The following is a 20,785-nucleotide window of genomic DNA, read 5'->3' as shown; positions in this document are numbered from 1 at the left end:
TTCATCTTGTTCATGCTACTAAACAAATAACTAAACTCCGCTGACTTCTCAAAATTGAGCATCTAGCTAAACACGTACTAAAATTCAATCAATAATTATGGCTCAATCTAATCTAATCTAATAACAAAGTTACAACAATTATGTTACACATTCGCTACTAAAAATGACAGATGATTGCAGAATCTCTCAACCGTGACTTATTTTTATTCATGTGTATGAAACAGAATAAAATGATCAATAATTCGGAAATAGCCATACGCAACAGATCAACCGTATGATTAATTCGATTGGAAAATGACTAACATTAGGCAGATCCATTGTCAATGGTAGACCAACTGATAAGCAAAGTAAATCGTTCTATAGACGAATCACATACATTCAATCGTCACATGAACCAAATTGATCCATTAAACCATAAGAACGTACTAAACCCAATAGACAAAACTCAGCAGAATTCGAGATCGACATAGATCTAAAACAGCAAACAATAGAATAAGACGCATGCTTTTATTAAAACCTGAGCTTGGTGAAGAACCACCTGTTCTTTCCGGTCTTGAAGCGCTCCTCGAAGCGAGCTTTGGTCTCCTTGGAAGCAGTGACCTTCTTGTCCCGGGATTGGAGCGCGTCGAGGGTGACAATATCTTTGAGATCGACATCGAGGGTGTAGCGGGTAGGCATGATATGGTTATAGTTCACCAGCTTCAGGAACGGCTTCACGCGCGACTTCTTGGCCGTCTTCTTCGCCGAATCCTTGCGAATGACCTTCTTCGGGTACTTTCCGATGCCGGCCACCAGGCAGTGGCCGTAGGGCCGCTCCCGCGTGCCGTCGTCGAACGCACGCACGATCACCGCCTTCCGCCCGGCGAAACGGCCCTGCAAAATAATAACCGCCTTGTTCGGCTTCAGAAACTTCACCATTTTCTTCTCCTTCGCCTCGCTGAGGACGATGCTCCGAATGGACTCCTCGTAATCGCGCCGCTCAAGTCATTACAACCTTCAGGATACAAAGTCTTTATAGTACAAAGTTAGGGTTGGCAATTGCCCTCGCCGGGAAAGGGCTATTTGGGCTTCAATCGAGTTCAAACGGGCCGGCCTTTAGGATAGGATATTAGCCGAATTGAATGCTTTGCATTTTACAGTAAAAATATAATAAATAATACGATTTTTCAAAATGACTGAAAATAAAGTCTTTATTTACAGGACACACATGCCATATTCGAAATATATATTTTTAATTTTATTTATAAAATTATATTTTAATAAAATAGGAGAAAATAATAAAATATCTTTATTTTCATTCACATCAAAAGTAACTATTTTTTAAAAAAAAATACCGCTTTGATAAAACTATTATAATATAAAATAAAATTACTCTATGATTCCATCCGAAAGTCGAAGAGATGGAAAGTCGGGAATGTGACGCTCTCGCTGATCGTTTATAACTCCGCTCAGACTTACAACAGAAACTACGTTAGTGTCGAGCCAGGGAAGGGGTCCCCGACGTTGGCCCTCCAACGCTCAAGTTAGTCACCGATGATGAAGTGTAAGCGGAGCAATAAGAAGACTGTAGTACAAACAGTGAATATCACATACCTCCGCTGATACTTAGACCCCCCTTTTATATAGAGCTCCGGTAGTACTCATGCACGCTTCCCAAGCCGAGCATGCTTCTTAAAGTTTTCCCTGAAAAGACTTGTCAGTAAAGTGTCTCTGACATAGTACCTTAACGGGCCGAGCATATCTCTAAAGTGATAGTGGAAGTTTTCGTCGTACGATCTTCTGGTTGTCCATGCCCGGTGTCGGCGACACCAACTCCCAAAAGGAGGTCGCTGGATATCAGAGAGAGTGTACTATTAAGTCGAACGGGTTGGCCGCTCGGCAAGGATCTCACCGTTCTGGTGCCCGTCTTGTCGGCCAGAACCTTGCTATTCCTCAGTGTGTGTCTACTCGACTAAATGTCCACTTTGTCACTGCCAGAACATGTGCTAGGCCGAGTGGGGTAGCCACTTGGCTGGAATTGAGCTCTACCCGTATGAAGCTCTGTTGTCTGGGCGAGCGGGGTAGCAGCTCGGCTCTGCTTCTGCACGTCGTCTCCCTCGAACGTCGGTCAAAGGCGACAGCGGGTCGGAGCCTTCTCTCTGGTCGGGAAATGCTTCGCCCGACCAGCCGATGTCTTCTACGCGTTAACCGCCTTGTCTTTGACCTCCACCATGGCAACGGGGTGGGGCCCCTCATTATCACCGCATCACATGTTTCCCCCTCAAGTCTAGTCGAAGTAAGCTGCAAGTCTGACTGACTAGACAATTATCTGATCATCTTTCCGCCCGATCGGGCTTTGGCATTACTTGGTTTCTGATCGGGATGCGACTGCTCCCTGTGGTCGGCCCGTTGAAGCTTGTCGTTCGGTTGTCCTCAATCTAATCGGCGCAACGAAGGGTTTATACTTGTGAAATCTTTTCTTGGGCTATTTGGGGCGAGCGCGAGTCAGGCTTACGTCACCCAAATTTTTGGGAAATCGTGCAAATCTCTTCACATTAAGGCTGAGCGCGCCCTCATGCCTTCATTAAATGCAAACCCGTGGTGATGCACCGCGTGTCTTGCCCACTGCTGGAGCACGCTTAATGTGACAGGCGGATATCCATTGGTAATGTGATGTTTGGCGGTTCAAATTCAACGGTTAGATCTTGGCCTGGGTTTCTACGACCTAGATCGGACAACTTTGGTCGACCGACCCAGGGGCTTATAAGCCCGTGTGCGTCGCCGCCATTGCGCACTTCTCTTCGAGTTCTTCGGCGACGCTCTTTGTGCTCCGGCAACATTCTTCATTCTCGCTCCTCCGATGACCTTTCTAGTAAGCTCTCTTCTCATCACCTCTTGTTTTCTCGTCTTCAAGCATCTGTCCTCCCCCGTCTTCTGAGTTTTTTTGATGTCCCTTAGTGTTCCGGTGAAATTCCGCCAGTAGGTTTTCTTTCCTTTGCATCTCCACCTTTCGTTGTTTTGCGATGGCAAGTTCCTTACAGCCTCCCGTCGGCATCCCTGGGCCTTGGTACACCTCTACCGAGTCACGATTTGACGTCGGCCACACTGAGAGTTTGACAACCGCTTTTGAGTTTCCTCTCGAATACGAAGTTGTTCTTTCTTCTCCTTCCGATCAGCTAAATTCCCCGCCGCCCAGCTGTATTTGCTTCTTCAGAGACTATTTTACCGCCGCTCTGCGATTTCCCATCCACCCCTTTTTTTCCTCCGTGTGTAAATATTTCCGAATCTTCCTTCATCAACTGGTGCTGAACTCCTTTCGGTTGTTGTGCGGGGTGGTGGTTCTTTTTCGCCTGCATGACATTCCCCTTACTCCTTGACTCTTTCATTACTTTTATTATGCCAAATCTTCTGAGCCGGGGGCTTTTCTTTTCCAAGCCCGAGTGGACTTGGTTTTCTTTGATAAAATATTGACCTCCAACAAACACTGGAAGGAGTATTTCTTTTTTGTGCGCTTTCCCAAGCAGCCATACTTCCCAACCCTCTGGCAACTCGACGCGACGACTCAGCCTCCATTAAAGAAGTACAAGAGCCGATCGGACTACCTCAATGCAACTTCGATTTTGGCCGATCAGAAATATGACATTCATAAGCTGTTGCGGGAGGGTGTCCTCTATATCTTCGGCTTGAGTCTGATCTGCACCCGTCTTCTATTCAGCCTAGGTATGCGACATCTTTACTCTTTCCTTTGATTCTAAATGATTTTTTCCTCCTCTTTTGTAGTCAAAGTCATGCTGCGCGAACGTATGGCCGGCAAGGTGAAGCTTACAGATGCCACGATCAATGCAGCCATTGCAGAAGAATTGGAGAGTCGCGGCCTACACCCGGTTGGCTCACAAGAAGAGCCGCAGGATGAGAGCGAAGCGGCTCCCATTTTGGCGAGTGGTGGAGCGACTGACGGCTCACCACTTCCTCTCGAACGACTTTCGGTCATCTAAGGTAAGGGGGCTTCGGGCTTAACCTCCTCAGCCGAGCCATTGATCAGGTGCAAGAGGCGCCGAGCGGAGACTTCATCGCGCTCCGCCACTTCGGGGGTGCAATTTGCCGAATGGGTCGAGACGTGGACCCTTGCTCCTGTCCAAGAGTTTACTGCTCCTGAGTCATCAGATCGAATCCCCTCCCTGTCCGGTCTACCTCAGCGAACAGTCTGCGCGCCGCCCTGTGGCCTTCTTGCCACCAAAATCGAAGGCCAAGAAGTCGGGCATCCGGTCGGCGTCTTCATCACGGTCGTTCGGGCGGGCAACTTCTACACAATCATCCCCGAGCTGTCAACGCCATATTACGGTGATTCTTCACCTGCCGACTGAAGAGTGGCGTGAGTCAGCAGACACTGCATCCCAAGGCTCTGAGCACCAAATCATCACCCAAGGGCAGCTCACCCAAATATGAGGGACACCCAAACCCGTGCGGCGATGATGCCTCCGGGGGCGCTCGTGGACAGCCACACCTAGATATCTACTGGGGTAAGTGTTAACTCTTTTTAATTCATTTCTGCTCGGCGCTTATATTCTCTTTGTTGCTTGTAGTACTGGGTGGAGAGCCTGGCCATGTGCCAAAGGCTCACATTTTTGGAGGAGGAAATGAAGAAGATGAAGGCGTCGAGCGACCAATCCTCCACCTCTCAAGAGCAGACTAACGCCGAGGTGGCCCAACTACGAGCCGATATGGCGAAGAGCACAAAACTGCTCGAGGCGGAACGAGAAAAGAGTGCAAGGTAGCCACTATGCTGGCTCGACTCAATAACCAGGTCACCACCTTCGACAATAAAATCGAGTCAGCTAACGCGAGGAAGAATTAGGCTATCGAAGACCTCGACCTGAAGAATAAGGAGGTCCGGGCCCTCACCTAAAAATTCAAGGAAGCTGAGGATTTCCTAGTCACCGAGCGGAATAGCCGATCATCCGAAGACGCTGCCCTTCGTGGCCAACTCGCCGCCAAAGATACCACACTGGCCATCGCGAAGGATGAGCTAGAGGCCTCCTGAGCGGCTTTAAAGACTTATCAAAATGTCGAGGTCGACCGGTTCAAGGCGATGAAGAAGAATTATATCCGCTCAGATGCGTTCAACGACAAAGTTGTCGACCGGGCACTCCGCCTGTTCGACCTAGCGATTGACCAGCTTAGAGAAAGTGGCTACCTGCCAGCAGCTCTGACCAGTAGCATCATCAGCCGGGATAAACTTACTGCGTCACTGCTGACGACGCCCTAGACTACCTTGAGTAAAGTCGAGAGTCCCTATAAAATTTCTATAAAACTTTTGAAGTCTTAATGAATGCTTGTCCGTTCGGACAAGCTTTATCTCCTTGTATGTTTTCTTTACTCCCTTTTTCTTTGAGCATTGCACGAATTCGTGGCCTCGTGAATCCGACCGTCCATGATTAGTCTATCCAGCCGACTAATCCCTTTTGTATTCAGAGTTCCATCATGATTCTACAAACTTCTGATCGGCCCTGGAGTATTTTGAAGAATAGTGTCGATCAGTCACTTTATCTTGAAGACTTCGAGCTTTTGAGTAACCCGGGTTCACGGTTGGCTATTCATCGACGCTTGGCCTCTCACTGAGCCAAGGGTTTAAGGTCACCGCTCGACCGTAGATATGATCCCGGGTCTAAGGTCGTCGCTTGACCGTTGGTGGAGACTAGAGTTTAAGGTTGCCGCTCGACCATTGACAAAGACGAGAGTTTAAGGTCGCCACTCGACCGTTGCTTTAGACTCAGTTTTAAGGTCGCGGCTCGACCATTGATGGAGACAAGAGTTTAAGGTCGTCGCTCGACCGTTGACGTACACCCAGGTTTAAGGTCATCGCTCGACCGTCGAAGGAGACGCATTTCAAGAGGCCTTCACTTTTTATTCATATTTTGCCCTGTGTTCGGGAAATATACAAAAAATACATAGTATTCACTTACGCACCTCTCATTCTATCCTGTAGGGTTGAAGATGATTTGGGCTCCATTGCCTCTCGAGCTGCCTTCCCTCTTCATCCTCTAGATAGTAGGCGCTCGAACGGAGCTTATGCACGATCTTGAAAAGTTCCTGCCCATGGGGCCTCGAGCTTGGTGATGTTGTCGACTGGCTTCACTTTCTTCCAGACGAGATCTCCGACCTGGAAGGATCTCGTGATCACCGTCCGATTGTAGTTTTGTTTCATCCATTGCCAGTATGTCATTAGCCGAACCACTGCTTTCGCCCTCGTTTCGTCCACCAAGTTGAGCTCCATGAGCCTCTGTTTGGTATTTCCTTCGTTGTAGTGCTGCACCCGATCGGATTCTACTCTGACCTCGACGGGGACAACTACTTCGCCACCGTATACTGGATGGATGGGGGTTGTGCCGGTCACTTCCTTAGGGGTTGTGCGAAGGGCCCACAACACGTTGGGGAGCTCGTCGACCCAACTGCCTCCAACGTGGTCGAGCCGAGCGCTTAAAACTCTGAGGATCGGATCTCCCAATTGGCGACTTTGGCTTGTCCGTTGCTCTGGGGGTAGGCCACCGATATGAAGGCCTATTGGATACCATAGCCCTCGCACCACTCTCGTCTAAGCCTTTGACCAGCGAATTGCCTCCCATTATCTGATACGAGTCAGCGTGGGATGCCGAACCGACAAATGATGTTCTACCAAATAAATTTAATGACCATCTGCTCGGTTATTCATGCGAGTGGCTCGGCTTCTGCCCACTTAGAGAAGTAGTCCACTGCGACAAGCAAAAACTTCTGTTGACCGATCGCCATGGGAAATGACCCAACGATATCCATGCCCTATTGATCGAACAAGCAATATACCGTGGACGCCTTCGTTTCCTCGGCCAGTCGGTGCAGAAGGTTGTGATACTTCTGGCAGGACAAGCAGATGACTACCGTCTGAGTGGCATCTTCTTGGAGGGTCGGCCAAAAATATCCGGCCAAGAGTATCTTTCGAGCTAGTGCATGACCGCCCGGATGGCCTCCGCAGGAGCCTTGATACACCTCCCGCAGAATGTATTCAACATCTTCCGATCCGACGCATTTGAGTAGGGGCTTGGAGAAGACTCTTTTATAAAGCTGATCCCCAATCAAGGTGAACCGTCCTACCTTCTTCTTCAGTAGGCAAGCTTCTTCCGGCTCGGCAGGTGTCACTCCTAAACGCAGAAACTCTGTCAGAGTTGTCTTCTAGTCGTTCGGGAAGGATATTCCTTCCATCGTACATGCTACGATGTTATTCTCTTTACCAAAAAGAGCGCATGTTTTCCCCAAATTTAACATCGTACAGATTTCGATCTAGACATTCTCAATGTCTAATCCTGAATTCAACATATGAATTCTAATCTGGCTTTAAGCAGATTCAGTAAATGGTGGGTGCATTTACTCCAATCATTACACAAATGATCTCATCTTGACACAAATATCAAGGCGACCTTAACTTATGGGTATGTCTCTATTCACAGCTACAAAAGTTGTCCCATAAGCAACGGTCTTACCTATATTCGTACTTAACAAATAGAGATGATTGTCCATGTGAGTGGATCAATCCCAATCTGCCAACATGCTTATCGAGACTTTTATTCGAATGTAACCAAGACATATACACTGAATAGATCATGGAATTTTTCATTTATCAAAATGTCTTTACAATTGTTACATTCTTCGAAGTCCCAAAGACTTCACATGCCCATGAAATGACTCTTTAGGCAATGACTTAGTAAAAGGATCAACAAGCATTTTTCGTGTAGGGATGTACTCAAGAGTCACCTTTTTCTTGTCAACAATATTCCTTACAAAATTACACTTAATTTCTATATGCTTGCCTTTGCTGTGATATTTGGGATCCTTGGAAAAAGTTATTGCAGCTTGACTGTCACAGTACACTGTAACAGGACTCCCACTGTCCTCAGTAATTCTCAAATGCTTCAGGAACCTTCTTAGCCAGACAGCCTCTTGCACAGCCGCTGCACAAGCCACATACTTAACTTCCATTGTCGACAAGGCTACACAAGCCTGCTTCTTGCTGTTCCATGAGATGACGCCATCATTCAGCAAGAAGACATAGCCAAATGTGGATTTTCTGTCATCAAGGTCCCCAGCCCAATCTGCATCTGAGTAGCCACTTAAGCTCATATCTGATCCTTGGAAACAGAGACAATAATAAGCTGTTCCTTTAAGATATCTGAATATCCCCTTCACCGTTTTCCAGTGTCTCGATCTTGGGTTTGACTGGAAACGACTAACTAAGTCAACAACATAGCTTATATCGGGACGAGTACACAACATAATGTACATCAAACTACCAATAGCACTGGCATATGGTTTCTTCTTCATTTCGGCTATTTCCTCAGAAGTCTTGGGATACATACTTTTGCTCAAGACAGTACCTTTCACAATATGCGTCTGTTCAATGTTGCAATCTGACATATTGAAGTGTTGCAGCATCTTAGTGATATAAGTTTCTTGAGACAAACCCAAAAGTCTCTTTAATCGGTCTCTAACGATCTTCACTCCTAAGATGTACTATGCTTCTCCCATATCTATTATGTCAAATTGTGATAAAAGTCAACTTTGACTTCTATCACACACTTTATGTCACTTCCAGCTATCAGCATATCATCAACATATAATGATAAAATGACAAGCTTTCCTTTTTCCTTTCTTAGGTAAACACAATGATCCTCATTGATCATTTCGAAACCATAAGATAATATTACTTCATTAAATCTTATGTTCCCTTGACGCTTGCTTTAGCCCATATATAGATTTCCAAAGTCTACATACTCTTTTCTCTTGGCCTTCAGCAATATAACCTTCTGGTTGTACCATATAGATTTTTTTCGTCAAGATTACCATTAAGGAAAGCCGTTTTTACATCCATCTGATGTAATTCCATGTTATATTGTGCTATTATAGCTAGGATGACACGTACTGACACAAACTTCACAACTGGAGAGAATGTATCTTCAAAGTCAATACCCTCCATTTGGGTATATCCTTTTACAACTAATCGAGCTTTGTATCGATTAATCGATCCATCTGCTTTCCTCTTTACTTTGAGAATCTACTTATTCCCAATAGCCCTTCGGCCCGAAGGAAGATCGACTAAATCCCAAACTTGATTCTTTCTCATTGACTCCATTTCTTCATCCATTGCAACTTTCCATTCTTTTCTAACTGAGCTTCTTCAACTGTTCGAGGTTCCTCATCATCAACTGGGAGAACCATCAATGCCTCATTCTCAATATCAAACCTTCTCCGAGGAATAATCTGACGACTACTTCTTCGAAGGTTAGACTGTTGAGAAACTGACTCATTCAGTGGCAAATTACTCCCACTCGGTTGACTAGATTCAGGCATCTCCTGATTTGTTGATAAAGGGACATTATCCTCCTCATCTATCTCATATAGAGGAATTGTCTTATCAACTTCACCTCGTGTTGGGAACTCAGTTTCTAGAAAAGTAGCATCTCTTGACTCTATTTTAGAGATGGTTCCATCTTTTCGCTCACCAATAAAAATATAACCCTTAGAAGTCTCAAAGTACCTTATAAAGATACACTTCTTACCTCTAGGCCATAATTTTCTATATTCGTGAGTCTTATCATGAACGTAGGCAGCTGACCCCCAGGGTTTCAGATTACTCAAATCCAGCTTTCTGCCTGTCCAACGTTCATGTGGGGTAGATGGAACTGACTTTGAAGGCACTTTGTTAAGTATATAGGCCGCAACTAATAATGCATCTTCCTAATAGGAGATTGGCAAATTAGCCTGCGCCATCATAGACCTAACCATTTCAAGAAGAGTCCTATTTCTTCTTTCAGCAACCCCATTTTGCTGTGGAGTTCCAGGGACAGTTAGCTGTCTAATAATCCCTTTCTCATTACACATTGTCTTGAACTGATCAGACAAATATTCTCCTCCACGGTCAGTGCGCAAGGTTTTAACCTTACGTTCCAATTGATTCTCAACTTCGTTCAAGTAACGAATAAAGTAATCCAATGCTTCAGATTTGTGAGAAATCAAATACACATGACCAAAACGTGTGAAGTCATTGATAAATGTAATGAAATAAGAACTCTCATTTCTAGCCTTCATATTCATCGCACCACAAATATCCGAATGAATTAATTGCAATGGTGATTCAGCCCTAATAGCCTTACCAAATGGTTTCCTAGTCGTCTTTCCAGCAAGACAATGCTCACATATAGACAAGTTAATCTTAGCATGAGTGCCTAAAAGCCCCTCCTTAGCTAATCTATTCATTCGTTCTTGTCCTATATGTCTCAATCTAGCATGCCAAATTTCATCATTAACATCAGCATTACTAGTAAGAGCAATGTTTGAAAAACAACCATCATTATTATTTGTTCTACATCAAGAACCATAAAACCATTTATTACAAAACCATACCCAATTAACACAGAGTTAATTCGAAGTTTCACACAACGGCTATAAAAATTTACATTGTAACCTAAATCAAGAAAACAAATAACGGAAACCAGATTCCGTCGAATCTCAGGAGTGTATAGGACATCATGTAGAAACAAGGTGCCTCCACCACGTAGGTTGAGCTTGCAAGTGCCAATTCCTTTGACTTCAATTCTTGCATTGTTTCCTACATATATCCATTTATTGCCAGCTGGTACCCGACGGTACTCCACATATGTAGCTCAATCAAGAGCTACATGGTTCGTTGCTCCTGAATCTACAATCCACAAAGGATACGAATCAGCTAACAACACTGTACTTGTAACATATTGCTCGTGGAAAGAAGATAAAAATGGATCTACCTTTTTAGGCTCAGTACAATCCCGAGCAAAATGGCCCTTATTGCCACAGTTGAAACAAGTCAACCTGCTCTTAGGTTTTTGTCCATGTTTCTTTCCTTTCTTCTTGATTTGGTTTTTCGCAGCAACAACATTAGCCTCCTTTCCCTTTCCTTTCTTAAACCACTTGTTCTTATTCTTGGAACCAGAACCTTCAGCTACAAAAGCTTGACCCGAAATCCTTGTGGATTCAATCCTCTCTGCCTCAAGTTCCACATGGCGTGAGACATCAGTGAAAGTCTTGATACTCTCACTATGGGTCAGGTTCTGTTTCATAGTTTCCCAAGAATCAGGAAAGGAACGGATAATTGCCTGAACCTGTTGTTCATCGGTCAACGTATAACCAGCAGTCTTAAGCTCTCGAATCATGTTACCTATCTCCTTGAGATGTTGGGCCATGGTAACACTCGAGCGCTTCTTACAACTATCAAACTTGATAGTTAGCTGACGGAGCTTACTCAGACTGACTCCACTGTACTTCTCTCTAAGGGCTACCCAGACTGCATGAGCCGATGGTAATGGCTCATATTCAAACACCAGGTCATCCACCATTGAACTAATCAATATGCCCTTAGCAATGGAGTCCTTCCTTTTCCATGCCTTATAGGCATCAAGGTCACGTCTGTGCTGTGCTGAAGAACCATCAACCGGTTCCTCCATAATTTGGTTTACAACCTCCAGAACTTCTTGTTCCTCAAGGACATATTGTATCTTGAGGTGCCAGATTTTGTAGTTATCCCCATATAATTTCTGACCCTTTTTGAGTTCAGCTATGATATTTTTAGTTGTCATGATCTACATAAATAAATTATTTATTATTTCAGTGTAATTCATATATGTGCAATTAATCATTGACTTAGTGTAAATTAGAATTAGTTTACAAAATCAAGTGATAACATTTTTTCCACTTATCATTTGTATGTTCTAATCTAATCAACACTGATCAATCATATTACACACATCCCATCTAATGAACGAATCATTTAATATGAATGAATCATATTTATATGAACTAATCATTTCCAAGTTAGTTAACATATAACATAACTTTTATTATATAATTCTGTTCGTACAAAACAACAGAAATTATTACATGACTCAAAACTAAATGAGCTAACACTATTCGTACATAACGACAGTAAACAGAACACTAATAGACTAGATAAGCTAGCATTACTCCTACTAGGATAAATGCTAGAGCAGTGGGTAATTGCATCCCGTTTATCCCGGATTCTATGATGGGTGGATTAGCCTCAGATGCATCCATCAGATCCATTTCTAGATCTTCTACACATTCTTGAGGATCCTCCTCTGATTCTTCTGGATCCATCTCTAGATCCTCCTCGGGATCCATCGCTGGATCCTCCTCTGAATCTTCAGGATCCATTTTTGGATCCTCTTCAAATTCTTCGAGGTTCATTTCCGGATCATCTTCAGATTCTTCAGGATTTGGATCCTCTTCAGAATTCATTTCTGGATCCTCCTCAGATTCTTCGAGGTCCATATTTTCGGGATTTGGATTCTCTTCAGATTCATCAGGACCTCATTCCAAATGAAGTAATTGTCTACACATCTCTTAGTATGAGATGTGCCCTTCAGACTCATCCCAAAGTTGGAATGCTCTCTGCCTTAGATGTTCTGATAATGAATAAACTAGAAACCATCTTCTTTCTGTTTCCTGAACTGGATACCCTTCTTGCTCGAGATTCCAGAACAACCAATCGAGCCGACCAATAAGCCTACCGACTCCGTGATCCGGGTCATATTCTAGCTTCTTGATCTCCTCCCACAGCTCATGTTGTCGTGCATAGCGACCAATCATCGTGTATATCGTTCTTTATATATGGAATTGAAAAACATGATGTCAGTACAAAACTGACTGACCAGTACAAAATCAGTCAAATTCAATTCCCACATATAGAACAAAATATACAATATACACAAGCAATTAAGAAAAACAAATTTCCTTATTTTGGGGAGTCTCATGTGACTGACACATTAGATTGGTCGATCATGAATCCGAATCTTAAGCTTAATCTATTGTCCTCATTAGAACTAATCTAATTGGACCTATGTTCTATTATTGTTTAAACCCATTTGAGTCAACCTCAGACTTATGGATTAAACTTAGGTCCGTTTGATTCATCCAATGCCCATTGGATTAAGTCTGACTTATTAGAATAAATTTTGATCAAATCTGATACACCAGAACTAATTCGGTCAAATTTGATCAACCCAACTTCTGTAATCAAGATCACCCTAATTAATTCAATAATAAACCGAGCTGATTAAACCAACAAATAATTTAAACCAGTTTTAGGTATCATTGAATCAAATTGGTCTGCTTAAATCAACTAATAATTTAAACCAGACCTGGGTTTGATCGGCTAAGTTGGTCTGGTTCCATTTTCAGTAAATTGAACCATAAATTAATTAAATATTTTTATTTATTAATTAATAATACATTTCTATATGCATTTAATTAATAAATAAATGTATTTAATTAACATCACTGGTTTTGTACGTGAAGGAAAAAAAACATGTATGCAATTCTTCTTTACACGATTTATTTTTTTTATATTTAATCGATTCAAATTTGTAAGTGAATCAATTCAAAAAAAAAAAGCATGCGGCACTGTGCTTCGTCAAATTCAAGCACTGTTCATTTCGTTTTTTTTTCCAATCGATTGAAGAATCGATTATGTGAGCAAAAATTTTTTTCAATCGATTCATAAATCGATTCATTCACTGTGCCATGAATTAAATCGATTTAATTCCTTTCCAATCAATTCAATTATTTGAATCGATTGCACAATCGATTAAAATAACAAAATATGCACGGTTCGTGTTTTTTAATTCCTCTTCAATCGATTCATGAATTGATCAAGCAATCTGTGCGATTTTTGAATCGATTGGTTAATCGATTCAATTGCACTGTTCACCTTCTTCTTCGCGATAGAAGAAGAAAAAATGCGAGCTTTTTCGCGTCGATTTCCATGCTTTCAAAAACATGCACGCTCTGATACATTGATGGTAATTTGAGAGCATGAAATCGAAACTATACAAAGATAAAACAAAGCGATGCGGTAATTATAAACTCACAGTGATCTCCCAAAGTGCTGTTGAAGACGCCGGCGGTCGACGAAGAGGTTGCCGCTGTCGGAAGCACGATCACGGAGCAACCAGAAAGCGCTTCAAAGTTCACGAGCCAAATCCCAGCCGAATGCTCTCCCTTTGCTCTCACACGATCTCTCTCTTTACGATCACCTCGGTGCTCCCTGATCACCTTCGCCAGAAGCTCTCTCTCTTGATCTGCACTTGGACGCCTCTTATAAGAAGGCTAAGGAAGACGAAGGGGAAAGGACGACCCTTCGTCTCCTTGGCGTTTGCAGCAAAAGGAGAAGTAACGAAGGGAAATCCTTTGTCTCTAGTAACGCCCAAACGCCCAACATTTTTTCCTGGCTGTTTCCATCCAGTAAGCAATCAATTACAACGATTTTTAAATGACTACGACAACAAATTTTATTCATTATCTTTTAATATTTTTATTTAGTGCCCACATTATTTTTGAGATTATTCACAACACGCCGTATGAATAATCATACTGAAAATTCACAAATAATGTACTTAAACGGATGAATTTAAAAATTAAGAAAAGTATCCTCATCGATTTTTATCCTCTTAAAATCGACAGAATACGTTTACGATAAAGTAGAGAAAAATCCCTAATGATAACTTGAGATGACGTTTGGTTTATGGGTTTGGGAATAAGGGAATGGACTCATTCCCAAACCTTATGTTTGGTTAATGGGAATGGAATCAAGATTTTGGAATGAAACCCAAAAATTTGGGTATGGATGAAACTCACCCCCTCCCTTGGGTTTTGATGGAATAGGATTGTGAATTAAGTTTTAGATAAAAATAACCTTAGTATATTTGTTCAAATTTTTTTTTAAATTTCACACACTCTCTCTCATCATATTTTCTCTCTCTTTATTTTATCATCACATTTTCTCTCTCAAAATACTTTCTCTCTCTCCTCATTCTCTCTCTATATTCTATCCCATCATATACTCTCTCTCCTTATTTTCTCTCTCTTCATCTCTTCTATCACACTTTCTCTCCTATTACACACTTTCTACTTATTTTTTCATCATATTTTTTCTCTCCTCAATCTCTCCCAACATACTCTCTCTCCTCATTTTCTCTCATCACACTTTCTCTCTCTTTATTCTCTCTCATCACACACTCTCTCTCTTTATTTTCTCTAATCACACTTTCTCTCTCATCATATTTTCTCTCTCCTAGTCTCGCATTTTCTCTCATCACATTTTATCTCTCTTCATTTTTCTCATCATTCTTTCTCTCTCAACCCACTTTATCTCTCATCATACTTTCTCTCTCCTCACTTTTTCATTTTCTCTCATAATACTTTCTCTCTCTTTATTTTTTCCATCACTCTTTCTCTCTCAGCATATTTTCCCTCTCCTCAGTCTCTCATTTTCTCTCATCATACTTTCTCTCTCTTCATTTTTTCCATCACTCTTTCTCTCTCAACCCACTTTCTCTCTCATCATACTTTTTCTCTCCTCACTCTTTCATTTTCTCTAATAATACTTTCTCCCTCTTCATTTTTTCCCATCACTCTTTCTCTCTCATCACACTTTCTCTCTCATCATACCTTTTCTCTTCTCAATCTCTCCTATCATGCACTGTCTCCTCATTTTCTCTGATCATACTTTCTCTCTCTTCATTTTTTCCCAACACACTTTCTCTCTCATCATATGTTTCTCTCACATTCAACTTTCTCTCCCATATAATTTTTTCTCTTATTTTCCTGTAAGGATAAAAAAGGAAATTTAGGTTCATTCGGATTGAAAATATTTAACTAATCAAACATCATTTTTAAGAATGATACCCAAGCTCATACTCATTCCCATTCCATAATACTATGATACCCATTCCCATTCCGATTCTTAGGAGAGAACCAAACGGCCAATTTTGCATGCAATTCCATTCATAAAAAACTTTGTTTCCACTCCCTGCATGCAAAATTTTATTTGCTTCAACTCCCTCATGCACATATTGTGACCTAATTGCCCCTCAGATTTTTAGGTACAAAAGATCCAAAAATGAGTATAATTCCTCTTAAATTCAACACTTTACATTAAAATCGAGTATATTTTTTTATTAAATTAAATATATTTTTTTTCTGTTTTAATATAATTACTCTTAAATGCAGTACCATGTAAAAAGATGTTCTTTTAATAATAATAAAAAAAAAAGATGTTCTTTTAATTTTCTCTTACCCATCGACGATAATAATAATAAAAAAAAGATGTTCTTTTAATTTTTTGCCCAATCGAATTTCAGCCGAACCTACACACCTTAGCTTCCTCGTAAACAAGGCCATGTTGACAAAGGTACCCTTTAGCTGGACTGCAATGCCGGTCCTCTGAGCAAATGCACTGCCCTTCCAAAGCACAACCATCGCTCTTCACTGCTTCCTTGTCGTTGATCACCTCGTCGGACCATGGGCTCTGAAACACGCCCTCCGGGTCCAATTCCTTCACGGCCGCCAGAAAACTCTTAAACCCCGGGTACTTCCCCTGCACGCCGGCGAAAGCAACGTTCCTGTTTTTAGCCCAGTGCGGCCTGGCGCCGTACTTGACGAACGCCATCTGCTCCACCTCCTCCCACAGGTCCTGGTTCAGCCTCGGAGTCGAGGGGTCTCTCGCCCTGTAATAGTTGAAGTCCACCACGACGGAGTCCTCCGGCTGCCCCAGCAGGGACTCCGATCGCTTCACGAAGCGGATCATGAAGCCGTTGTAGTTGTCGAGGCCGCAGAAGTTGTCCGGATTCATGTCGCGGAGCCGTTTGACATCGAGGATGAAGGATTTGAAGCTTTGGGGGGAGAAGAAGGCGGTGGTCTCGTAGAAGAAGAGGCCTTTGATTCTGGGATCCCACGCGCAGGAAATGAGGACGTCTGAAGCTGGAGAGTGTTGGCAGGAGCCGGAGGTCTGCATCCGGCCTTGGAGGCCGGTGACAGGGTAGCCGGTGAAGAGCAGGTTGTTGTTCTTGAGGCCGTTGGCCATCAGTTTCTTGACCGCTAGCACCGTGGCGGCGGTGACGCACTTGCCTTTCGCGTTTCTTGATTCATCAAAAACCTTCTCTGCGTCGTGAGAAAGATTTAAGGATAAAATTAATATAATTATTAAACCATTTAACTAATGGCTGCTTCGAAGATTCAAAGAATGTGGATTAGATCGGTCTTGAATCTTGATTAATCAATCACCTGTTGCTCGAACTGCCATGGAGACGACCATGAGAGTCGATTGGAAGCCGATGAAGTCATTAAAGCCGTCTCCGGAGGTGTTCAGGGGCACACGGTCGTCGAACCTGAATGCTGCCTGGTGCTGCGACGGGAACCAAGTGATGTCGGCGAACTCGTGCTTCCGGGCGTGATCCATGAACTGGTCTTCGAAAGTGGAATCGTTCTGGAATGAGTAGGTGATGCTCCTTTTGAAGCTGGGCTCCAACGACAATGTCACCTTATGGGAAAAAAAAAAGAAGAAGATATATAGTAAGAATTATTTCGCAGATGGAAGATTGGAATTTGGATATCAATCTATCGTGAATTTGTGATTATTCCAAGTAATTTTAAGGAATTGAATCGACTGAAGAGACCTGAGATATGATTCCGAGAAGACCCAGGGAAACGCTTGCCGCATTGAACAGAGGATCCCCACGCCGGAGTGTGACGACCTTGGCGTACCCTTCTGCTGCCGGCGCCGTCACAACCAGAGTTAGGCTCTCGACGTGGTCGTGCACGGCGCCTCCCTTTCCCCACCACGAGCTGCCGTGCGATCCCGTGCTGATGAGCCCGCCGATGCTGACCCCCTCCCAGTACGGAGCAGCCACCAGGCTCAGCCCCGCGGCCTCCACTTTGTCGATGAGATCCCGCAGCCCCACGCCGGCATCCGCCGTCACCCTCCTGTTCGCCACGTCCACCTGATTCAAAACCCATCAAATTCGTGTCAGGAAATAATATAAAATAAAAATAAAAATCTTGCAGCGGAACCTACCTCGATCCTCGAGTTGTACTTGGCGGTGCTGATCACGACGGAGTTCTCCGACGGCGGGCACGCGAGCTTGGGGATGGTGTGGGAGAAGCCGCTCACCGCCTTGGCCTTAAACCGCTTCCGATGGGCCTCCGCCACGGCGGCGCGCAGCTCTTCCTCCGTCGTAGGAAAGACTGCTTGGCCGGTGCGGCACTGCTGCCGGTCGCCCCAAGCGCCGTAGGCGTTGGAGACGACGCAACCACTATCGTCGCAGAAAACGGGCGGTGCCGGCGGCTTTGCGGAGGTGAAGGAAGGACACGATCCGCTGATGATGGCGACAATCAACATGGTAACCGATATTGCGGCAGCCATTTTGGTGGCTGCTTGATGGTCCAATTGCTTGGATATCTGATAATGAACAGGCGTTAGCGGAAGACTAGTGTGCTTTAAAGGCAGGAATTTTCTTCAAACTTTCCTTTACAGCAGGCGGGATGCGGTCCGTAATTTACAGTTTAGAGGATGAATGTTGATTGGTTCATTTAGATGGTGGGTCCATCTAATCAATAAATATAGTGATCCATCTGGACCGCAATTTGCGATCCGTCACTTACTTGTTTAGGCAAAAATCAAAATGGCGCCATTAATCATCATTTTTATTAAAAAAAAAATATTAAAAATATATATATTTATTTTAGAGGTTTACTTCTAAGTTTGCATATCATCATTGTCTTCCGAATTAATTAGACACTTGTTTTAATTTTTTTTAAAAAAAATTATTTTAACGAAATAATAAACGTATATTTTTTTTATCCTCCATAAGCAGAAAGTGACGGGTCATTTTCCTTGTTTTTTATCTTGACTAAATTTCTTTCTTATTAATCCTTTTCAAATATGGAACTTATTAAAGTTGGATTTGTCCGGGCGGAATTAAATAATTATCATCAATATAAACAAAAAGAAATTATAGTGAATTGGCAGGTATCGATTTGGAGAATAATGGTATCCACAAGAGTAAATATTTCCTTTCTAAAGAAAACAACAAAAAAAAACAGAAAATGAGGTTGAAGATGCAAGAACACTTGCAATCTAAGATTTCTTATTATTCTTCAGTTTTCAAGAACACTTGCAGCTGGTCCTTGCCTCTTACAACTGCTATAATTATACAGGAAATAAGCAAAGGAAGATAAAGTGTAAGCTCACACATTCATGGAGTCAGCCAAAGTTTAAAGCAATCGACTTGCTTTGCTTCGCACCTTTTCCTGACTTCTCCTGGAAGTCAGCCCTCTAAATTTGCTCAAGAACACAATCAATCCTGCACGCGTACATGAACAAGCGGATCAGCGTTCGACATATAGCAAGCGCAGAAGCAACTCAAAACTTTTTATGTGATAAAACAGAGAGACGCTGATGGATAGAGGTTCCATCGATCTCGTGCTTGTACCGGCGGGTCTGTCCATTCTGTTCGGCTATCACCTCTTCCTTCTCTATCGAATCATCAGATTTCCCCATTCCACCGTGATTGGCTTTGAGAACCATAACAAGCGAGCTTGGGTCCAGAGGATGTTGCAGGCAACTCCAGAGGAAGCCAGCATCGCACTCCAGGTGATATCGAGCAACATATCGGCATCCAGCAACCTCGCCTCCCTCTCCATCGCACTCAGCTCCCTCATCGGCACCTGGATAGGGAGCACCTCCAAAGTGATGATGACGGAAGTCATCTTCGGCGACACCAGCCAAACCACCTCCTCCGTCAAGTACGTCGCCCTCCTCACCTGCTTCCTCGCCGCCTTCACTTGCTTCATCCAGTCCGCACGCTACTTCGTGCACGCCAGCTTCATGATGAGCACTCTGGACTCCGATGTCCCGGTCAGCTACGTCCAGACCGCGGTCATCAGGGGCAGCGACTTCTGGTCCTTGGGCCTACGGGCAATGTACTTCGCTACCACGCTGCTTCTCTGGATCTTCGGACCGATTCCCATGTTTGCTGGTGCCGTCTTAATGGTGACGATACTGCATTTTCTCGACACGAGCTCTACGCCCCTGCACCAGTTCAGGTTCTTTCATATTGGCTCGGATAAGAGAACGATGAGGAACAATTCAAGACCTGCAAGTAACATCCATGGCGATCCTGTCTGCAATCCAGTTTCTTCATAAATTACACTCGATCGGTTACTTGCAAAATTGTATAAGTGATGGAAATTATATTCCTTAAGCCACGTGAATTCTACAAAATTGAATAACAATTCTTCAAAGGAAATAAGATTATGAGCGTGGATCTAGTTTTAAAAGAAAATTATTTCAACAAATTAAATCAAGATTAGAATATAATACTTATTAAAATTAATTAATTAATTTTTTTTTATTACTTTATCAATTAACTAAGTATATGATCTCGTCCGAAAGTCGAAGAGACGAAAAGTTGGGATATGATACTCACGTTGACCTCCTATGCACTCTGTTTGGACCTACAATATAAACTACGTCAGTGCTGAGCCAGGGAAAGAGTCTCCGGCGTTGACCCTCCGACGCTCAAGCCAGTCACCGACGATGAAGTGTAAAGCGGAGCAATAAGAAGACTGTAGCACAAACAGTGAATATCACATACCTCCGGCGATGCTTGAACCCCCTTTATATAGAGCTCCTGTAGCGTGCGTGCACACTTCCCAAGGTGAGCACACTTTTCAAAATTTTCTCTGGAAATACTTGTCAGTAAAGTGTCCCTGACACAGTACCTTAATGGGCCGAGCATATCTCTGAAATGACAGCGGAAGCTTCCGTCGTACGATCTTCTGGTTGTCTATGCCCGGTGTCGGCGACACCAACTCCCAAAAGGATGTCGATGGATATCAGAGAGAGTGTACTGCTAGGCCGAGCGAGTTGGCCGCTCGGCCGTCATTCTAC

The 20,785-nt window shown here is 43.3% G+C and overlaps 3 protein-coding genes across 3 annotated transcripts; 1 reads left to right on the top strand and 2 right to left on the bottom strand.

The window, feature by feature from the left end:
* Nucleotides 1-255: 255 nt before the first annotated feature.
* On the bottom strand, nt 256-999 carry LOC121981338 (60S ribosomal protein L27-3). Its single transcript, XM_042533801.1, has one exon. The coding sequence runs from the start codon at nt 916-918 to the stop codon at nt 511-513; it is 408 nt and encodes a 135-aa protein (XP_042389735.1). The 5' UTR covers nt 919-999; the 3' UTR covers nt 256-510.
* Nucleotides 1,000-16,185: 15,186 nt separating this feature from the next.
* LOC122001966 (L-gulonolactone oxidase 3-like) lies at nt 16,186-18,279 on the bottom strand. Its single transcript, XM_042557001.1, has 4 exons — nt 17,909-18,279; nt 17,511-17,834; nt 17,119-17,374; nt 16,186-16,995 (listed from the first exon to the last, which is right to left on the bottom strand). The coding sequence occupies exons 1-4, from the start codon at nt 18,254-18,256 to the stop codon at nt 16,193-16,195; spliced, it is 1,731 nt and encodes a 576-aa protein (XP_042412935.1). The 5' UTR covers nt 18,257-18,279; the 3' UTR covers nt 16,186-16,192.
* A 947-nt stretch (nt 18,280-19,226) lies between these two features.
* Nucleotides 19,227-20,130, top strand: LOC122001881. The gene has a single exon (XM_042556894.1). It carries the CDS (start codon nt 19,292-19,294, stop codon nt 20,036-20,038), a length of 747 nt encoding a protein of 248 aa, XP_042412828.1. The 5' UTR covers nt 19,227-19,291; the 3' UTR covers nt 20,039-20,130.
* The last annotated feature ends 655 nt before the right edge of the window (nt 20,131-20,785 follow it).

Source organism: Zingiber officinale, chromosome 1B (assembly GCF_018446385.1).
Source record: "Zingiber officinale cultivar Zhangliang chromosome 1B, Zo_v1.1, whole genome shotgun sequence".
NCBI classification, from domain to species: Eukaryota; Viridiplantae; Streptophyta; class Magnoliopsida; order Zingiberales; family Zingiberaceae; genus Zingiber; species Zingiber officinale.
The sequence above is the reverse complement of the archived record's forward strand: the minus strand, read 5'-3'. Positions and strand labels throughout refer to the sequence as shown.

Coding starts and splice junctions, on each gene's coding strand:
- LOC121981338 (XM_042533801.1), bottom strand. CDS start 918: ATGGTGAAGTTTCTGAAGCCGAACAAGGCGGTTATTATTTTGCAGGGC.
- LOC122001966 (XM_042557001.1), bottom strand. CDS start 18,256: ATGGCTGCCGCAATATCGGTTACCATGTTGATTGTCGCCATCATCAGC. Junction 17,835..17,908: donor AGTACAACTCGAGGATCGAG/GTAGGTTCCGCT, acceptor GTTTTGAATCAG/GTGGACGTGGCGAACAGGAG. Junction 16,996..17,118: donor CATGGCAGTTCGAGCAACAG/GTGATTGATTAA, acceptor CTCACGACGCAG/AGAAGGTTTTTGATGAATCA.
- LOC122001881 (XM_042556894.1), top strand. CDS start 19,292: ATGGATAGAGGTTCCATCGATCTCGTGCTTGTACCGGCGGGTCTGTCC.